The sequence below is a fragment of the Phodopus roborovskii genome, unplaced genomic scaffold (genome assembly GCF_943737965.1).
Source record: "Phodopus roborovskii unplaced genomic scaffold, PHOROB, whole genome shotgun sequence".
Taxonomy (NCBI): Eukaryota; Metazoa; Chordata; class Mammalia; order Rodentia; family Cricetidae; genus Phodopus; species Phodopus roborovskii.
The window spans coordinates 43,643-65,771 of NW_026126647.1; the positions used below are offsets into that span (position 1 = coordinate 43,643).

General features: G+C 39.1%; 1 protein-coding gene across 1 annotated transcript in view; it reads right to left on the reverse strand.

Moving 5' to 3' along the window:
* Nucleotides 1-587: 587 nt before the first annotated feature.
* The window catches only part of Klhl5 (kelch like family member 5), a 38,302-nt gene continuing 16,760 nt past the window's right edge, over nucleotides 588-22,129 (reverse strand). Inside the window, exons 5-11 of the mRNA XM_051174032.1 lie at nucleotides 19,732-19,944; nucleotides 16,510-16,696; nucleotides 11,448-11,672; nucleotides 7,455-7,617; nucleotides 5,790-6,002; nucleotides 3,697-3,868; nucleotides 588-1,776 (exon numbers count right to left, since the gene is read on the reverse strand). Coding sequence (XP_051029989.1) covers nucleotides 1,720-1,776; nucleotides 3,697-3,868; nucleotides 5,790-6,002; nucleotides 7,455-7,617; nucleotides 11,448-11,672; nucleotides 16,510-16,696; nucleotides 19,732-19,944 — 1,230 coding nt within the window. The 3' untranslated portion in view covers nucleotides 588-1,719. The remainder of the gene's footprint in view (nucleotides 1,777-3,696; nucleotides 3,869-5,789; nucleotides 6,003-7,454; nucleotides 7,618-11,447; nucleotides 11,673-16,509; nucleotides 16,697-19,731; nucleotides 19,945-22,129) is intronic.

Here is a 22,129-nt window from a genome sequence, read left to right on the forward strand (position 1 = left end):
TTCTTAAGAATTTTTTTGATTATTGACTTGGGCTCTGTACTTGCATAGATTTTTCACTTTTTGAATCAGTTTTTATAATTTGTATATAACTAGGCATTTACCCACCTAGTCTAGGTTATATGATTTTTTAGGAATTAATACTTACTTTTAATACATTTGTTTACATTTCAGTCAAGGTCTGATGCAATTCAATATTAAGACACTTGAGATGTTACGCTTTACACATTTACTTTCTTAGAGTAAAATGTATATATAATTCTATGAGTGATTCAAACAAACTTTTAAATAAATATTAAGGAACTTGCTGGGCATGGGGGTGCACTCCTTTAATCCTAGCAATTAGGAGGCAGAAGCATGGATATCTCTATGAGTTAAAGGCCAATCTGGTCTGTATAGTAAGTTCTAGGCCAGTCAGAACTACATAGACAGGGTCCCCCCTGTCTCAGAAAACAAAAACAAAAACAAAAATCATTTCAATAAAAAGGGACTCTGTTTCACTTTTTAAAGAAAGCAACTAAAATAAAGGCTATCCTAATATAAATAAGAATATATTAAGCATAGCATTATACTCTGAAAGAGTGGACATTAGTTTACATCCATTTTATATTAAGGTAATGACTTCTACCTTAAAGAAAATTTCATACAATATTACTGCCCGGGGCATTTACAAACAATAAACAATTCACTGAGACTATTAACATTCACATATGTAATTAGAGCTTACAAATGTACAAAATTTTGAGTAACAAACACTTTAAGCTTATTTTTCAAATATTAAATTAGCATCCCCCCTCCCAATTTTTTGATTACAAAGAAGCACAATGGGTCAAAATGTGAGATACAAACAAGGCAGCAGCAGACAGAATGTAAGAACAGGCAAACAATTGCATCAGTATCAAAAAGACAAACTCAAACAATCTTTTGTAGTATAAAAGAAAATAATCCACATAATTAAATACTAGTTAGGTGGAAGAACATTACTGAGTCTATAGTATTTGTTTTCTATACATAAACTTGCATATCTTAATATAAAGCATCCTGCTTTAATTGCAGTCATAGTCTACCACTCACAGTTCTTGGTGGATCTAGATGGGATGGAATGGCTATTTAAGTAGGACCTAGAGATCCTATCAAGGTTTTATTTGGTCAGTTTTATTTTCAATACTTCATATGTTTTTCTTTATTCTTGGGTTAAACCAGTTCTAGTAATAAAATTCACAACTAGAGTATATCATTGTACCTGAAAAAAACAGACATCATAGTCTTTAGTATGTCATTAAAATAGTGGTTTGGTTAAACATTAAAAAGTATGGAAGCTCATGTATGACAAACTTATCAAGTAGTATTTTAGAAGTTTATATGCTTGTACTATAATAACTATGGACAATGTGAATAAAATGTTCCTGAATAAAAATAGATGAAATTAACCAGTTAGTGCTGGATTGTTCTGGAGCAGTGAGTGCACTTGTCTTCATATTGTGTATCAGGAAGGTATGATCCCAGTCCGCCAGCTACAGCTTTAGTTTACAAAGAGATGAAGTATCTCATCCTGGTCCATCCATCCCTCCCTCCATTGTTTCAACATCTTCATTCTGAAATGAGGCACTCTGTGCCTAGGAATGTGGCATTGCATGCTCACTGTAAATGAACCCACCGATAGGACTGTCCTTGTAGAAATAAAGGGAGAGGGCAGCATCATTTAGAGAACAAAGCATAAAGTTATATCTTCACAGTCACGACACATGCTCCAGCTCGTCCTAGGCACAGTGGAGCAACCTGAAAAACAAGAGACACAGATGTTGGGGGTGAAAGAAGATGGATCATCTAGGTGTCCAGTGTGGAAGTTGAGTGACATGACAACCAGACAGACAGTGTAGCTTAGACAACTTGTTAAATACAACCACTTCCTGCTTTGGGATATCGGTGGCAGTGGGGTGGACAGTGACTGTGGACTTTGCAATCCCATTTCAGCCACTCTATAAATGTATTTTTTATACATTTGTTAATGTACTAAAATGAAAGCAGTTATTCTTCAGGCACTACAAGTCTAAGCTCATATTTTAAGTGCTTAAAACAGCAACAGACTAGTAGTACCTAAACACGACAGCTATGTGGCTACAGATTACTCACTTATAGTAAAGGCAAACTAGGTTCATTATGATTAAATCTCTATTTCTCAGGGATTTGCCTGTGTCCCACCTGTAATCTTAACAAACATGGTTCTAGGAAATGGCAACCATACCTTTGTTTCAGGAGATTGTTATGATCACCTTGCAACTATACCTTTGTTTCAAAAAGGTATGACCACCCTTTCCCCAAGTTGCTTTGTGGTTAATCTTCATCATTCATTTTGCTATACTCTAAAATCATGTAGGCAACACCTTTGCATGTGTCTGTGAGTGCATTTCCAGGGTCTTAATTAGGAGGGACAATCCATCCTGAATGTAGGTGGACTCATTCCATAGGGTCCTGGACTGAATTAAAAAGGAAAAGAATGGAGCACTGAATAAGAACGGATCCTCATATATTTGCATGCATGATCCCCAGCTGAGGAACTGTTTGGAAGGATTAGGAGGTGTGGCTTTAATGAAATAGCTGTGATCTTGGAGGAGATGTGTCACTGGGACTGGGCTTTGAGGTTTCAAATTTCCACACCAGGCCCATTTTCTCTGATGCCTATGGATCAAGATGTAAAGTTCTCAGCTCCAGGGCCATGCCTGCCTGCATAATGCCTTGCTTCCCATCATGATGATAATGGACTGGCCTTCTGAAATTGTAAGTAAGCCCCCAATTAAATGTTTTATTTTATAAGTTTGTCTTGGACGTGGTGTTTCTTCACAGCAATAGAACACTGACTAAAACAGGCATGAATATTTATTACTCTATACTTCCTGATTGCATACACAATGTGACCAGCTGCTTAATGCTTCTGACACTGTGCTTTTCCTAAAAGATGTGGCTTTTCCAGAATGAGATGTGGTTAGTGAGAAGTCTTTAATTAATAAGCTCACCACACTGAGTTTCTAACTTGTTAACGTAATTTAGGATTGCCATGCTTATTAGATTATAGCCAGAAAATATGCTTCCAAAATATTATTTAAAATTATTACTTATATCTGGGTACACTGTTCAAATATTTCTGACTGCTATCCTTGCTTATTTTCTACAGTATCCTCTTCCCTTGTACAACCTTCCTGCAGCCCTGTCATCTCTATCACTGCTAGAACATTTCTTCAAATGAATGGTAGTTGATAATTTATCTGAATATTAACTTCTACTTTAGAGGAATTTGGATTTTGTTATAAAATCATACACTTCCCCTTGTTTCTTCATATTTAATCAAGAGGCAACTTTATTTGATTAAAAAGATTGCTTTATTTTTGTTTTATGTGTATGAGTGTTTGCTTGCATGTGTGTATATGTACCATGTGTGTGCAGTTCTCATAGAATACAGAAGAGGACATTCAGATCCCCTAGAAATGGAGTTAGAGGATACTGTGAGCCTCCGTTCAAGGGCTGGGAATCAAACTTGGGTCCTTTGCAATAGCAGCAAATGATCTTTACAGCTGAGTCATCTTCCCAACCCCCACATTTGTGTGACACATGTCAATGTTGGATAAAGTAGAGAGGGTCTTTTCAAAAGAGTTGTTTTCACACTAGGAGACAAGTGAGACAATGAAAAATGAAATGGCATACCTGGGTCCATTCATTTGTTTGAGGGTCATAAGCCTCCACTATGTTCAGATAGGTCTGTCCATCATAACCCCCAACAGCATACAGCTTGTCACCAAGTAAACAGACGCCCACTGCATCTCTGCTAATGCTCATGGATGCCACTGCAGTCCACATGTCTGTTTTGGGATCATATCTGAAAGAAAATTTTACAGCTGGAGCTGACATTGCTCTTGAAATATTTTGTGTAAAAATGTTTGTCCTTCAAGTCTACCTTCTGCCATTTCTGTGATATAAATATGCTGAATACCTTTTAGAGAGAGAGTACTTTTCCAAAAACTTCCAAAGTGCATTGCTATAGATCATTTAGTAGATATAACACACTTAGGAACTCAACATGAATATAATAGTAAAACTGCTTCAAGACTTCAGTGTCCCTGTTGAAAACGTGGACAAAGCAAGATATTAAGCTCTGTGCAAGATGACTTATACTCTCAACTACGGTGGCTGTCATTGTTTTGGTCTTTCTATTCTTTTTAAACTAGAACTGCTCAATGACATCATTTAAAGGATAGAGACTTCATGCTAACATGCTATATTGCTTCTGATGTTTCTGGCACCAACACTCATCTTTTCCTTGGTGGACCACGTCACATAAAAGATTCCTGGATCTCCTTCTTGGATCATTACACAGAATGAACAGAGCTGGAGTCATCCTCTCTCCACTACAGATGAAGTGCAGCTGTAACAACCTCCTTCTGAAACAACACAGGTCTGCTTGGAATTCGAGACTGTTGGGTATCACCAGCAAGCGTAGACTTTAAGTCTGTCAGCCCTCTTGTCATTTATAGTTTACTAAGTGAATAATTCTAACCTTTAAAGAGTGGATCCATTCACCCTTTCTGCCACTCACATGTTATATTCTCCTTTAAAGATTTATTTATTTATGTGTTTATTTATCTGTGTATATGAGTATTTGCATGTATGTCTGCACACCAGAAGAGGCCATCAGATCACAAGGGAATATAATTGTAGACAATTATGAGCTGCCATATGGGTGCTGGGAATTGAACTTGGGACCTCTGGAAGAGAAGCTGGTGCTCTTAACCACTGAGCCATCTCACCAGCCCCTCATATTCTTCCTCTATCTCTTTGTCTCTCTCCCCCCCTTCCTCCCTCCCTCCCTCCCTCCCTTCCCTTCCCCTCTCTCTCCTTGGTTTTTCAAGACAGGGTTTCTATGTGTAGCCTTGACTATCCTGGAACTTACTACATAGGCCAGACTGGCCTCAAACTCATAGGAATCCATCTGTCTGCCTCCTGAGTGCTGGGATTAAAGACATGCACCACCACTGCACAGCTCATATTCCCCTTTAAAATCTAAAATTGTTATTAGTGCTCCAGCACTCTGTGTGACCCTCTCCATTTAGTCTGTCCATCCTGGTACTCTTCCATCACTCTGCTCTCTGGACACACAGTAGGCCTTCATTTTTCATGAGAACCATAGGCTTTTCTGTTTTTAAGTGCCCACACACAATTTCTGGTGATTCTTCCTCTACAATGCATTCAATTCTCTCTTATCCTTAAACTAAATAAAAACATTATATGAAGACCTACCCTGCAACTCAAATCTTCACTGCTAGTAGGTTCTCTACCCGATTTAAAAGCTGAGTTTCATACAACCACTATGGATGACTTGGTGAAGCCCTTAAGAGCTTTCCATTTTACTTTCTCATTTTCAAATATTTCATTGTACATCGAAATAGGTCAGATATGTCCCCTTCCTTTCCAGCTATTGTATATGTGGCTTCCAGCCCCTAACTCATTCTTTCTGAGATTCATCAAACTCCTTTGCTTTAGTGGTAAGGTTCAGAGTCCAGTACAAAACAGCTACACTAACTGTTTATCTCAATGGATGCATCGTGTGCTCAGTCCCAACCCATGTAAATGTGTGCGAGGCAGATGGTGAAAAAGCCAGAACAGAGAACCCAGTATCCACAGAACTGCATAGAGGCCACATTGCATGGGATGGATACTCAGTTCACACTTGTTACTTTGCCTAGAAATGTGAGAAACTTTTTTTTGTTGCTGGTTCTTAGTTTTCCTTCACAGGAAATTACCTCTCCACACAGTCTGAAAGTCTGGAAGTCAAGTTGGATGTGGGAGCATCGTGTCCTCCAATAGCATACAGCAGTCCGTTCCAGGTTGTCACTCCTACGCCGCCTCTCCTTTTTGACATCTGGGCACATGGTGTCCATTTATTAGTGTGAGGATCAAAGCATTCTACAGACTTGAGACAAGAACTCCCATCACGACCACCAACTGCATAAAGTCTGTAAAAAAAGAACAGAGGGAACAATAGCTAGGAAACAGAGCTGTGGTCAGGCTCACCACAAAAAAGCTATTCCTATGACAGTTCATTGAACTTAAGGTGCCACTGATGACACAGCTTGCTGAAGTTATGTGACGTAAAGAAAGAAGATATGCTACCAATTAGATGATATCCATCTAAAAATGACTTCCATTTTTCTGCCCATGAGGCACTTACAACAATACCACAGAACAAATGGGTCCTGAGGAAATAAGAGCTTAGGCATAAATAGAAAAATATTTATTAATACTTTCAATTTTTTATTTTTTGAGCAAGGGTCTGGCTTTGCAGTCTTGGCTGGCCTAGAGCCCATTATGTAGAACAAACTTGCTTCAACTTCAAAGTTGCTTCAAACTCAGAGTTCCACTTCCACCTCCTGAGTGCGGGGATTAAGGATGTGTGCCGCTTTACCCATCATCTTGTTTTTCTTATATCACAATTGTACAAATACCTTTATGGTCTGTTTTAACCTTCCTCTTCCCTTTTTCGGTGTTTACACAAAGGCAATGAAACAAAGAGATTGATTAAAAACCATTGAGGTATTTATTTTATGGTGAAAGAAAGGGTTAAAAAGGTTTGCATTTAGTCCTCATATAATTGAGAGCTGTGAGACCCTGGATAAATCTGTTTATTTACAGCAGGCAAAGGGTGAGCAAACACCTTTTCTTAAATCCATTCTGAGGTCACTAGTCTCCCAGGATAAGAAAGAAGAGGCACAGAAGTAAAGACCATGCAGAGAAATTGATGGAGAGAAGTTTTTAGGGATGCAATTTTTAAATTTATGCATCAATTTTTCCATTTTTCACATATGTAGACATGCATGTTTCCATATTGGGTATGTGGGCACACAGGTTTGTGGGTGCACATATATGTGCATGTGTGTGCATGTGGAGCCTGCGGTTGATGTCAGGTATCATCCTCCTCCATGGCTCTTCTACCTTATTTGCCAAGGCAGGTCTTTCAATCAAACCCACAGCTCCTGGATATGGTCAGCTTGCTAGGCCATTTGCTCTGGTGACACTCTGTCTCTGCCTTTCCAAGCTGAAATGACAGGTGGGCTGCAATACCCATCTGGTACTTGCATGGGTTTTAGGGACCCAACTCTTGTCCTCATGCTTATTTAGCATGCACTTTAACTGCAGCCATCTTCTGAACCAGCTGCAGTACTTTAAAAAGAGCATAAAATTTAAAGGTATTTAAAACACCAGATTGTTGCTATGCAATTTAATATGGGACATTTATATAAAACTTATTCACTCCAGATTAGAAATGTGAGGCTTCTACACATTAGAATGAAAGCTCAACTTAGCAACGAGCTATTAGGGCTATTATTTGTCAGCTTGCTCCAAGTACTCCCCTATACAATAATAAATGTGTTTATTGTGTCTGAAACAGAACTTTGAAATCTCCTTACTTTCCACTTAGTACTGCCACACCTACTGTGCTCCTGGGGGTGGACATCGTGGCAACAAAATTCCACTGGCGAGCCTGAGGGTCCCATCGCTCCACTGTATTCAGATAGCTCCAGCCATCATGCCCTCCTACTGCGTACATGGGGCCTTCCAATACAGCCACACCTACAAGTGGACAGGAAAGAGGGAAGGGTGTGAGATATGTTCAAAACTCATATTTTAATTAAGATTTAAGTACAATAAGTGTGAAATATTCAAACGCAACCAATCACACACTTAGGCTATAGATACTGGTCTTCCTCAAGGGTCTTCTGAGACAGCACTCCAATTCTTTTCCTGAAATTTAGAGACAGTATTTTGACTGCCAGATTGGCACACACTGCTATCATTAAAACATCCTTCAACACTCAGTGCTTTCACTCTCCCCTCTAGTACCTCAGATTCCTGGTAGCTGTTCATTACCATGGCCTATTGGTGTCACCATCAGGGAACAGAGTCAGAGCCATTTGTTAATTTATTCAGCAAACACCTCTTACGCTTTCACTAAGTTACAGGCACTCCACAGAACACAGAGGTAAGGGCTGGGCCCTTGTCCCAGGAGACAGATGCGACATTCACATCAGGCACATGCCAATTTAAACAATGGAGCAATGAAATTAAGGGTAGAGAGAGCCAGGAAGACCAGCACGATGAGATGACACGTGAGTAGAAGAACATGTACAGGAGAAGAAGTGAGACACAGTAACAGCATGTGAAGGACTGAGGGGTGCTTAACATGGCTGGGGTACCAACTATGTCTATTTGGCTGAGCACATAACTGAAGGGGAGAGGACAGAAGATGAGAGAGTCAGAAAATGCATTTGATCTTATCCCGTATTAGGACTTGAGATTTTATTATGAATGTGTGATGAGTCAGTCAAGGATTTGTTTGTTTGTGTGTCCTTGTTTTTTGACACAGGATCTCATTATGAAAACTAGGCTGCTCTCAAGCTAATGATTTTCCTTCCTTTGCTTCCCAAGAGCCAAGTGTTGGAATTACAGGTGTGCATCAGCACATGTGGCTAAGTAGACGATCTTGAGGAGGTATGACATGATCATGGCCAAAAACATCTCTGTAATTCAAACTTAGCAATCACGGCCAAGTCAGATAAAATAGCCATCACTTACATGTGACCTAAAACAACTAGTATTTCACTTGTTTTATATACACACACACACACTATACATACATACATACATATATATATGTATATGTATATGCTTGTACACATTACCAATTTTACAGAATATATCCGGTTTTACATATGCAAAGTATTTATTAAGGGCCTAGAAGGGTTCATTTTGTGTAACCTCTTCAATGTTGGGTCTGAAAATGTTGGCAAGAAAGTCCGTTTCCAAATTAAGTCTTCATGTAATTCCCATACAGAAAGAGATGTAAAAATGTCTTCATTAAGTTTACCTTGTAAATTCAGATATATAAAAATTATCTGCCAGGTGGCACACACCTTTATTCCCAGCACTTTTGAGGCAGAGGCAGGAGGATCTCTGTGAGTTCGAGTCCAGCCTGGTTTATAAAGCTACACAGAGAAACCCTGTCTTGAAAACAACAACAAAAAAATAAATAAATAAATAAATAAATAAATAAATAAATAAATAAAAAATAAAATTTATCTACTAAGCAAATGTAGTTTGGGGGAAACATTGGTGAAGCAATTAACTTTGATGTGCTATAAGGATTTACTCTAAATTAGAATTGTTTCTTTCCCTTTGGTGGTGGAATATACAAATTAATTACAATGGCCCTGGATTTTATGGTAAACCTAATTCTACAGGTTTCATTCATTATTAAAATATATTTTCCAGGATGGAGGTATATCCCTGTTTGATCCCCAGAATGGTGGTTTGTTTGTTCTTTTGAAACAGGTTTTCTCTGTTTAGCTTTAACTCTTCTGGAACTTACTCTGTAGATCAGGCTACCCTTGAACTCACAGGGATCCATCTGCCACTGCCTCCCGAGTGCTAGGATTAAAGTGGACACCACTGCCAGGTTAGAATAGTGATTTTATAAAAAGGGCTTGTGGTGGGAATAAAAGCTCATCTTGTGGAACCCCTGGCCCTCTGGTATTTTTCTGAATCTCCCAGCATGCCGATCTCTGTTCCCAGCCAGTTTTCATTTCTGGGTGCTAGCTTTGGGGGCAGCCTTTACTCGACATCTGTCTTCTATTTTGACCTATCAGATTCTTTATGCATTGCAACCTTTTCCAAGCTGTGATAATGTGAGACAATACCGTAGACTCTGACTTTGTGCTCTTTACAGCGTTGCCCTGCAGCTCCTCTTGGAAAGCGTGGGGATGCACTGCTTCACTTAGGAGTCCGGGCTTGACCGTGCCTTCTTTTGACAGGTGAAACGTCAGTAAGCATAATGCAAACAGAGATGTGAGAATCTGCTCTGGGGCTCACATTCCCTCACTGCTTTTGATACTCTGTGATGTTGCCATGGTATACATGTAAGTGAGACTGTCCTACACCACCAACCATCCCACACAGATTAAAGAAAATCAACAGAGACTATCCAAACTTCCAGAGCCCATCCAGAGCAACTAAAGTCAAACTGACCAGGTAAGTCACAAGCCCACAGGCTACATTAATAAGTCTCTGCTTTATGTTTCTATGTTCCAGCCAGTTGTGGCAGGATGGGCTTGCAGTTTCAGCACTGGAGAGATGGAGGCAGGAGGATCAGTAATGTAAGGCTAGCCTCAGCTACATAGTGAATTTGAGGCCAGCCTAGATTCTATGAGATCCTGTCTCAAAACAAAACTACAACAAAAGGCTTCTAAGTTTTGGCATAGTTCGTTCTGTAGCAAAAACTGGTGATACATATACACTTCAAACCCCAATTTTATGTCTACAATTTTCCACTCTTATCTAATAATTCTTTCTCTTTTTTTCCCCAGAGAAAATAGAGTTCCCTAAATTCACTTGTCCTTGTTCATGTATCATCAATTCCTTCAGGATGAAGAAAGTGTATTTCTTTTCATTTCTGCGTGCTAGTCTGATGGCAGCCACTATTCTGGCTCTCCATAGTTCTAAACTGAGTACAGTACAACCTACACAAGCTAAACTCAACTTGCTTTCACTGTTCTTCAACTATCTTTTGCAACGACCCATCAGATTCTTGATTGCAGCTGTTTTAAACCTTTTCCAGTCTGTGATAAGTTGATAATAGGACCACAGACTCTTTCTTTTTCACAGTGTGACTCTGCAGACCCCGTGAATCTATAGAGCCAAGGACATACACTACAGGCAGCATTGTCTGCTCACTGAGTGATCTCACAAGAGTGAAAGAGAGGCTGGAGAGATGGTTCAGCAGCTAGGAGCACAGCATCTGTTTTTCTAGAGGACTGGGGTTCAATTTCTAGGAGCCATTTGACAGCTTATAACCATTTGTAATTCTAGTTCCTGGAGATCTGCCACCTTGCACTACATACAAGTGGCACACATGCACGCATGCACACACACACACACACACACACACACACACACACACACAGAGAGAGAGGGGGGGGCAAATACCCAGACATAGAAACAAATAAAATGAAATGTCTGTACTACATTCAATTTTGGTGTGTGTGTGAATTCACTCACTTCTGCTTAAAAACTAGAATACATATACATTTGTCAATGTTGTTTTTCATATACATATGGAGACTAAAAATGTTACTTTTAGTGTGTATTTTAACTAGACTACTAACACAAAGTACAAATGTAAGAGCATGGTTTGTCAGTCCATCATGCTTTGCCAACTCCCTTAGGTCCCGTGCTGTCTGGTGTACCGGTTGTTGCCACATTTATGTAAGTGTTCTGGTTTCAGCTTTTCAGGTATGAGAAATGCTTGGCAATGGATGTTAGCTAAGCCCACCCATTGGTTTTCTGCCAGGTATGGTAAAAATATAGTGTCAGCCTGGCTTTCTAAGTGGGTTTGCAAATACACTTACCAAGACCATGCCTATGTGTGGACATAGGGGGCATCACACTCCAGGTTTTCGTTTTGGGGTTGTAGCACTCTACAGTGTTCAAAGTCTTCAGTCCATCACGACCGCCAACCACGTACAGTTTGTCATCTAACACCGCAACACCGAATTGCAGCCTTCTCCCATTCATGTTTGCTACAGGAGTCCACATATTGGTACGGAGATCATACTTCTCAATACTTGTTGCTCCTTAATAGTAAGAAGAGAGTTATGTAACTATGTTACATACACAGAAGTAGAATTTTATCTCCTGTGTGTGGAGTAATATGTATTCATGTGCGCACACACACACATGCTTGTGCACATGCCTGAGTGTACATACGACGTTGAGGTTAATGTGTGGTGTCTTCCTCTTTCACTCTCCACTTTGTTTATCCAGAGGTGTCTCATTGAACCTGGAACTCACTGTTTTGGTTAGGTAAAGTTGATTCAATTGTCTCAGCCTCCCCAGCACTGGGCTTACACATGTGTGCGAGCTCTGTATGTGGTTTCTGGAGGATCTGAACTCAGGTCCTCATGCTCGCAAGGAAAAGCACTTTACCAACAGAGCCATCTCCCTAGCCACAAAGCACATAGATTTTTTTTTTTAATTAGCATTGATAGTAACATTTTTATTCTATCCCACGAAGCTCAGCAGTATGGCCATTGCCTACCTCCATGGCCTTTTCTCCTATTATTCTCCCAGGCATATACTCCTGTATTAAAACGCCTAACAGGAAAGTCTCTCCATTCAAAGAGGCTGAGAAGACATTCAGAAGTGGAAGGAAAGGCAGGGGAGCTTAGAATCATGGAAGCCAGAGATACAAACGTTTACAGCAGTTAGTTCCGCTAACAGTATCAAACTCATGGAGAGGAACACATAAAAAGTAAAAATCATAGGGTTTAGCGACACGGAGGTCACTGGGAACTTTTGGGAGAGTTCCTTATTTGGGTGGCTGATGAAGAAATGCAGGCAGGGAGCTCCACAGAAGATTGTTCTTAGAAGTCTGGTCTCTGCAGAAAGGGATTCCTAGGCAGATGAAACAAGGCTTTGTCTCCCTGTTATTCTGAGACTGTGGGGTTGGCTTGTAGATGTAATGGACAGGGTCTAGTTCAGAGGAAGGAAACTGATGATGTATGCAGGCAAAACAGCCATAAGCTTAAAAACGTGTGTGTGTGTGTGTGTGTGTGTGTGTGTGTGTGTGCGCGCGCGCGCGCGTGTGTGGTGTATTTCTGTGTACTGAACCCAGGAGCTTTCATTCATGTATTGGCATGAGAGATAATAAAGGAAACAATTATTATGTGATGTTCTGGAGGAAGGGGAAAACATGGTGTGCATGGTGCTGATTCCCACACAAGGGAGGGCACCATCCCCAGAAAGGGGGAAGGACAAAGGTCATTTGGGAACCAGACTGCCAGAACTGAAGGGAGTTACTGTCCATAGGGTTTACCTCAGAAAATTCTAGAACTCCTTTGTTCTCTTCAAGGTGTGGGGCCAGTGGAGATTTAGGAAAGCAAGTAAAAGAAACAAACAAACAAACAAAACAAAAACAAAAAAAAAAAAAAACCTAACTCCCAGTTATGTAGAATTTGAGTCCTTTTCTCTCTTTAAGTTGCTAATTTAACAGCAGCCAGTTCTAGCTTTACACAGTGAACACTTACTCCACAGGTTGTATCATTAGACTATTAGAGTCACTATTGCTGATGAACTCCCCAAACCAGAAACTGTCTCTTTTATTAGTTACTGTTTAGATTTACCTAGTGCAATTTTAAGATTGACAACAAGTCTTTTGTTGTTGTTGTTATCTTTGTATTCTTTTTCTTTTTTCCTCTCTTTCTGCCTTCTTTCTTCCTTTCCTTCCTTCCTTCCTTCCCTCCTGTCTTTGAGACAGGATTTCTCTATGTAGACCTGACTGTCCTGGAACTCACTCTGTAGATCAGGCTGGCCTCAAACTCACAGAGATCCACCTGCTTCTGCCTCCCAAGTGCTGGGATTAAAGGCATGTACTACTACAGCTTAGATCATTTTACACCACCAAACAGAATTGCTTCTAAACACCAGGTAGTAAAAAATATTTTTGGATTTGCATAATCTTTCTTTGTAACATTTGGCAGTAAGGATACTTTATTCATATACCTATATACTTAGATTATGCATATGTGTAAATTATCAAGATTATATTCACTTGATTCTTCACTCCAATCACTAAAATCTTTCATCAAATAAGTCAAAATACAATGAAAATTGCCTTCCATCAAATAAAAATTTTCCTTCATTGATGAATTTTCAAACTATTTTTCCTCTTGAATCTTGTCTTCTTTTATATATAATTTATGAAGTAGTAGGATTTTGTTATAAACTGGAAACTCCAATTTTAAACATCTAAAATAATAAAACAAATATGTATGTTTAAGCTTGTATGTGTGTTGGGTGGCTGGAGAGATGACAGAGTGGTTAAGAGCACTGGCTGATCTTCCAGGGGACCTGGGTTTAATTCCTAATGTTCACATGGTGGCTCACAGCTTTCTGTAACTTTAGCTTGATGTGGGAGGATCTAATGCCCTCTTCTGGCTTCCACAGGCACTGCATGCTCATGGTGCAAAGCTGTATGCAGGCAAAACAGCCATATGCTTAAAACGTGTGTGTGTGTGTGTGTGTGGTGTGTGTGTGTGTGTGTGTGTGTGTGTGTGTGTGTGTGTGTGTGTGTGTGTGTGTGTGTGTGGTGTATTTCTGTGTACTGAACCCAGGAGCTTTCATTCATGTATTGGCCAAACACTCTACCACTGACCTACATCCTCCTGGCTCAGTATAGTATTTACAGTCTTTCATCCATGAACCTAAAGTTAAGTAGCAATCTGACATATGGCTCATAATGTTATATTCCTTAAAGTTACTATATATGGAAGAAATATTAAAATGTGGCAAATGCACCAAGAGCTTTAGTCATATAAGTATTTCAAGATATGACAAAGGCATTTGACAACTACTTAGGGGCACAGTGTCAGCAAAGTATTATTGCAGGCTCTTTGGATATATTAATATGAATATTAATATGGATGTACTAATGAGAAAAATCTTCATGCTTTTCTACTTACTGGAGTAGGAAGAGGTAAAGAAACCATAAGTAGATGTATCAAATACGGTGCAGAAAATGCAATGCAGAGTAATGACATTTAAAAAAAAATAAATGTGGGAAGTAGGCAAGAGGCTGCTATCCAAGAGTCATGAAAAGCCTCTGTGGCACACTGACATTTGAAAGGACATCTGAGTGAATGGTAATGCCACCATCAGAGGGAAGTGATAAGAACATCTAATGTAGCATCTTTGGTATGTAGAAATGTGTTTTGGCATGTTAGATAAACAAGTTGTCCAATGGGCAGAGACTGGGAAATCTATAGAAAGAAGTCAGAGAGCTTTTGCCAGGAGCTGCAGGCACCAGTTAGCTTAAGAATATGGGCAGAGCTTCCAAATATACAGCAAGCTCCCATAACAACCGACTGCCAATGGCACCATGCATGGTCTTCAACCATTAGTAACATCTGTTGCCAGAATGGTTCAAAGAACTGCCAGCCACCTTCACCAAGGTTCCCAAATGTTTGTGTTTAGCTTTCTTTCCTATGTATGAATGTATGTATGCATGCATGAATTTTTCTCAATTATTTAAAAATAAATCACAGAAATGATGACCCTGTGGCCATAAATAATTCAGCTTATCTTCTTCAGAACAAAACATTTTCTTTAAAAACTAAAATATAACCAACTGGAAATTAACATTTATAGTGCTATTATGTAGCATTTTGTCATCAGTTTCAATCATGACCTCTGTGACAAAACAAAGCAACAACAAACAAAATATTAGAATAGTTGATTTCCCCCCATGTTCTGTAATCTGGAATCAAGTTGGATTTTTTTCTTTAGATATTTAAAAATTACATGTATGTGTGTATTTGTCACTCTTTGTATATGTACATGCACACTTGTTTGGATGCCTTTGGAGGCCGGAAGGTTTCAGATGCCCTGAAGCTTGAGTTACACATTGTTGTGAGCCATGTGATGTGGGTGCTGGGAACAAACTCTGGTTCCCTGCAGTGGCACCAAGGGCTGCTTCATCTCTCCAGCTCCTAAAGTCTAAATTTTGAAGTATATTTTATGGTATCAGCATCTTTTAAGTCTATAGACAAACAAGGTATTCTGTAGGTCCCAGTTTGGTTCCCTGATTCAGGTGATGCTTTTTACTGCTGACTTCTGGGGAGTGGCCCTATTAAAGCACTTGCTGTCTGGTCTTATCACTGGCAACATTAGCTTTTGTTACTTGGTTAAGTATTGTGTGTCAGTTCTCAGTACCTGTAATGACATCATTTTACCTCTTGTAACAACCAAGCTGGGAGATAAATGCTTCAATATCTGAAACATTTTGGGTATCAAGTCTTCTCCAAGAATTTCTGATTTTCAAAGTAGAGTTGTTATATTTTGGTGGCTGCCAAATAGATAATCTTTCTTTCCATCTCTTCCTGCCTGTGCATGCATGCATGTGTGTGTGTGTACGTGTGTGTGTGTGTGTGTGTGTGTGTGTGTGTGTGTATGTGTATGCATGTATGTGTGTGGCAGTACTGGGGATTGAACCCAGTGGATCAGGCATGAGAAGTGAATATTCTCACTAAGCTAGAGTCCTAGCACAAAGTAAATACTTTTTTATAATCTCATCTTCCTTTCTGTACCAGTTGGCACTCTACTAAAAGAAATAGCTTTCTTTTACATGTATCACTGTGATTTTGTGGAGACTTTGAGTTTACATTATCTGCATTTACTGTAATTACTTACTTTGATTCTCAAATAACTTTAAACTCAATGGAACCTACCAACAAGATGTTTTCTTTATCTTCTGACTTGTCCATTACCATTTCTTGAATACTTTCTGACACTAGAATTGTTTTCCATACTCATGTTTTTCCTGTCCTTGTCCCTGAACCAGCCATTTCTCCATGGGGCATCTTGGTAGTAGCATGTATTAACCTCTGCTCCTCCAGATCAAAGATTATCCAATACCTTTTGTTGAATCCATTCCTCCAACTGCAAATAAGGTCCCAACAGTTGACTTCCGAGGTTTTGTTCGAGGACTCTGTAACATGGGTCGTCTCTCAGGTAATAAATGATACTTCATTGCTTCCATAATGAGTTTCTGACATTCTATGTCATCCCGGAAAAGTGCATTGTTTTCCAAGTCTGCCAGGAACTAGGAAAGAACAGAGTGTATGCATGACAAAGACATGCAAGATATACTTCTTAACTCTTTGCTTTGTTCTATTGGTCAGCTTGTTTTTATGATTTTTGTGGCCCTGGTTGGACTGGGATTAATGATGTAGACCAGGCTACTCTTGAACTCCAAATTCTCCTTCTCAGCCTCTCATGTATTAAATTATAAGCAGGGGGCATGATGATGGTTTATGAGTGCTTCTGCCTCCTGAGTGCCAGGATTAAAGGTGTCCACCATCCCCTGCTCTTCCCTATTTGTGTTGTTTCTGAGGCAGAAACTCACTTGGACTGGCCTTGAACTCAATCTATCATCCAGGCTGGCTCTGAACTCCTGGCCCTCCTGCCTTAGCTTTCCAGGTGCTGAGACTATTGGCAGGAGCTGCCACAACCAGATTATTAATGCTTTAATAGCACACTCTGAAATCTGACATTTTCAGCCTCCTCTCATCAAGTTTCATGTTCTTCTTGGATATCTGAGGTTTAGTTTTCCATGTCAATTTAAGAGTCATTTAGTTCTCTTTTATTGTCTTGATTTTCTTGGCTTTTTAGTGTGAGCTGCACCAAAATTATTTTATTAATTAAGGATAATATACCCTTTATGATATTATGTCTTTCTGTTCAAGATACCTTTTTACTTGTATGATTTTCTTTACTGTCTTTATCTTCATTTTATTACATTTATTTTTATATATGTAATTATTTTTATTACCACTTTACTCTGTTAAACCTTCATTTTAAAAAAAATATGTTTTATTGGAGAAGGAAAAAAAGCCTAATGATTATTGTAACTTGTATTTTAGTCTGGTACTTTGCCACACTCACTAAGTTCTAGCTGTGATACACCCACTCATCATTGAATAGCAATAGTTTGGTAGCATTTTCTGGGTAGACACCAATTATTTCAGTTTATTGTACCATCCAAATCTTCAATGTAATGGTAAATAATTGGGTAAAATGGGATCTCTCTCACTCTCCATCCTTTGTCTCAAATGATACCACCTTCACTAATCTCATTCTAACACATGATCACAGTGGGCCCTTCTAACCCAGTCATTAAGTTTTGTCAGTTTCTGGTAATCTCTTTCCGACACTGCATGAGGGTCTTCTTCGCCTGGCTGAGTTCTGACAGCCTTTCTAATGGGTTTCTAGTGTTGACCCCAATTCATTCTCTGTAGTGCATTTATAGTGGTCACCCCCAAACAGAAGTATGTCATGCCATTCCTATTATAAAATATTTCCATCCTTCCTTATTGCTTTTAAGATAAAATCTAAACTCCTTGGCATACTAAAGGTTCTTCATGATCTCGTTTAATTCCCTATGCTCACTTCTTGACACCACCCTCTTTATTTTTGGGTTCCAGTCAAGTAAGTGTCTTCAAATCCCATAATATATGTCTCATACCAGTCTCTTTCCTGGACATGTCCCCCAACACCCTGCCATGCTTTTCTTGGCTAACACAAGATGTAGATCACATGACATTTAAGGACGTTATTCTGGTTCCCTACCATTTGTGTATGTGGGGGGGGGAGCGGTATTCATTATTTCCATGTCATGTTTATTCACCTATCTCTTCAGAGCCTCTTTTTACTACATTATAACCATACCTAGCTTGTGTTCTGTTTCCTCTTTAACCCAAACCCTGCAATTTTATACATGGTGTGTTTAATAGACAGAATGGGTTAAAATCCTAGCTCTGACTCTCAAGAGCTCCATGTTAATCAAGTAGCAAAGGCAGGCAGAGCCACAGTGAGAAGGGCAAGATGCACAAGTTATTCTGTGGTTGTGAAAATCTGGTTTTACTTGCTTCCGCTGGATGCTTTGCTTGTGCCCTAGGTGTTGGACTTAATGATCTCTGGTCTTTCTAAGGACTCAGGGGAACGTTCTGTTCCTAAGTTCACGGGAACAGGAGTTTTAAAGTTTGGCAAGAGGCGTGTCATGAGAAGTGCCTTTCAACTGCAGAACTGAATTACATTTCCAGGTTATGTGGTTACTCAGGATCTTCCCAACATCTATTAAGATGTTTCATATTTTATTTTCTTTCACTCAGAAAAGAATAGGAAGGAATATCTGTCAGGAAGCAAGAAAGCTTTAAGGGCCCTCTTTAAATCTGATTTCAAGAGAAATCCTTTATTACGTTATTTTTCCTGAGTTGCCATCCATTCATGCAGTTCCTATTGTGAATAGGAAGGGTATAGCATGAGGCCTTAGCAGTGACTTTTGATTTTGCTAGGTAGAGTGCAAACAGTAACTTTCACTCACAGAAGCCAGAAATAATGCAGTATTTGCAAAATTAATATACACAAGGCAGCATTTGTGACATTATAAATAATAAGAAAAAGGAAAGAAGGCCAAGCAAGAGCTCTCACCTTCTCTGCATTCAAGGTCTCTTTCTCTATTCAATGCCTGAGATAAGCAGGGAAAAAAAATGCTGGGGAAATTCCTATATATTTCAGAGAAAACTGTACAAAGGTAGAATTGTACAAGTATGTAATGACTGACAACTTTGAACACACTGACCAGAGGCCTCTTCATTCAGCAACAATGGCATTATTTATAGCACATTTTGTTTAGAAGACTGCATTTCTCTCATCGTAATCCTGAGACAATCAGACAAGAGGTATCTCTACATGATCAGAAAAGATGCCATCTCTGCCTCATAGATGGGGAGGTTGTGGTATGTGAACACTGAGTTACAAGTCAAAGCTTCAAGTGTCAGAGCATTTACCCTAGGAAACAGCAGCCAACGTGTGACAATGAGTTGATCTAAAATTTTGACTCCTAAACTGTTAAGTAGGTTAGGTTGATAGTAGAATCCAATAAAATTGCTAACTCAAAATCAAGAGTGGTCTTTAATAAATAGAATTTAGATAGCTTGACCCTCTGAACTGTAAACAGAAGTGGCATTTTGCTACTTTAATATTTCTTAACTGCTATATTTCACATGAATACATGTATAAATTACTTTGACAGACTAGCCAAAGAAAAACACTGTAGACGAGTGCCAATTAAATTACCTGTGGTGCAAGGAGAGGTAGCCTAATATAAGCCAAAAGTTTACTGAGATCTTTCCGCCTCTGCTCCAAATCATGCCGGACCCAAGTAAGAAGTGCATTCAATATTGTCTCCTCATTAGGAATGTTCATATCATCACTGGCCAAGAGCTTTGCAATTTCATTGGCTGGGAGTAATACAAATTCTTGGTTTCTGATCACTTCCATGAAATGTTCCTAGAGGGGAAAAAGCAAATGGATTGCATTGTTCCATTTATCCATCACTATTTATATGAAAGAAGTTAAATATTTTATATTAAGTGTCTGGAATTCTGGAATAATTTGTACTTTAGACACAGTTTTATAGCCACCCATTAGGAAAGACAGCCAGAGGTCACACTAAACAGTGTCAGCTTGCTACACTGTGAAGTGGACCTCCTATGACATTTATTTACTGCATTGCTCAAGATATGGAATAGTTTTGATGAGGCTTCTCAAGAAAGGCTGAAATGAAGCCAACACCAAGGAGGATGACTAATATCAGGCTTCGGTTCTTAAGGAATTTCGGCAGCAGTGAAGGTGCTGCTGGCCCAGGAATTGCCTCCAGGCTGGCCACGCTTCCTAATAGTCTAGATCAAAGTCCTATAACATGACATGACAAAACACTTGTCTTTAAGCTTATTCAACAATCAAAGAAGCCATTAACATTTTGTTCTGATCTGTTTTGTTTTAAAGACTGTGTCTACCCACATAGTCCAGGCTGGCCTTGAACTCAAGGTTCTTTACTTCTGGGGTCATAGATGTGTGCTCAAAAGCATTCCTATGCCTTTTAGAAGACCACTCAGCATTTCAGATCTTTTTAGAAAACTTCAATCTTTTAATCTGATTTATGCAGAGTTAGTTTGCTTTTAGCAAAAAGAACCAAAGCAAAACTGTTAACATAGCATGTACTAGGATCAGGACCTGGGACCATACATGATGGAATCCTGAGTGCATGATAGAATCAAGCTGTCTGTGATTTGAAAGGAGACACTAGAAATGCCCTCGGGGCAAAATAACTAGTTTATAATGTTAAGTAATCTGGAGAGAGAGAAATCTTTTCTTTTGTTTTTGAAGGAGTGTGAATGCATGTGTGTCTGGGTGTGGGTGCAGTGCTTGCAGAGACCAGAAGCTAGTCATGGGTAGTTGGGAGCTATCTAAATATGTGTCTTCTGCAAGAGCAGTACACAACCGCCGATTCATCTCTCTACCCTGAGAGAGAGAAATCTCACTCTCTCTGCTTTGAAGTCTGTAAGGCTTAATGAATAATGGATATAAATACAAACTCCAGACATGTGATCTTGTAATGCTTCTCTTATACTTCCTAATGTATTGGAAAGGGTTTTAGTAAAATAGCTAATGTTGCTTAAATTAGAGTTAGAGATAAGGCCTATCAATAACCATCTTCCATGTTAAAATTAAAATCATATTTTCCATTTAGCCTGTTACCCAAGTGAGATACTGATCTGAAATCTATCTTGGGATGGCATTTCTTTCAGAAGATTCTTAGGAGGAAAACCATTCATGAATAATTAACTAAATTCAATTGCTCCAATTCATCATGATTTGTTAAAAGACACCAAAGTGAATCTACTTTATGTGATTGATTATCATTTTCAGGAACATATTTTAATAAAATCTCAGTGCTGGAATGGCTTCAAGCAAACTGTTCTACTCAGTTGCAGACTGACATTGTAAGATGATTTGGGAACACACAGCAAGAGCCAAGAATTATCAAAACTAGGCTGGGGCTGTAGGTTGGCAGTGAAATGCTTGCCTGGCATGAGACCTGAGGTTCAACTCCCAGCACTGTGAAACCCTCAGCCCATTTACCCCACGTGTCATTTTGATCCTTAATAAATACTTTGCACAATGGGAAACAACGCCAGCCACCTATTGATGCTCCTTTTATCATTATTTTTTCAAAGTAAAATAGACAAATATAACTCAATAACTATTAAGCAAGCAATATAAATTTGGAGATCACATAGTTGTATGCAACAACATTTAATATATAATGTTAGGTGAGAGTCTTGAGAAGTAAATATGTATTTCTGGTCATTTAACAATATGTTACAGCCAGGCATCATGGCACACACCTGCAATCCCAACTCAGAGGAACATGAGGCAGGAGAACTATGAATTTGAGGTCAGACTGGGTATAACTATGGTATATTGGCTAAGCAACACATTTGCACAACACTAATGTGATATGGGATGTCCTTCTCAATTCTATGAATATGTGTTGCTTTTATTGGTTGATGAATAAAGCTGATTTGACCAATGGCCAGGCAGAATAGAGCCAGGCAGAAAATCCAAACAAAGATACAGATATAAAGAAGGCGGAGTCAGGGAGATGCTATGTAGCTACCAGAAAAGCAAA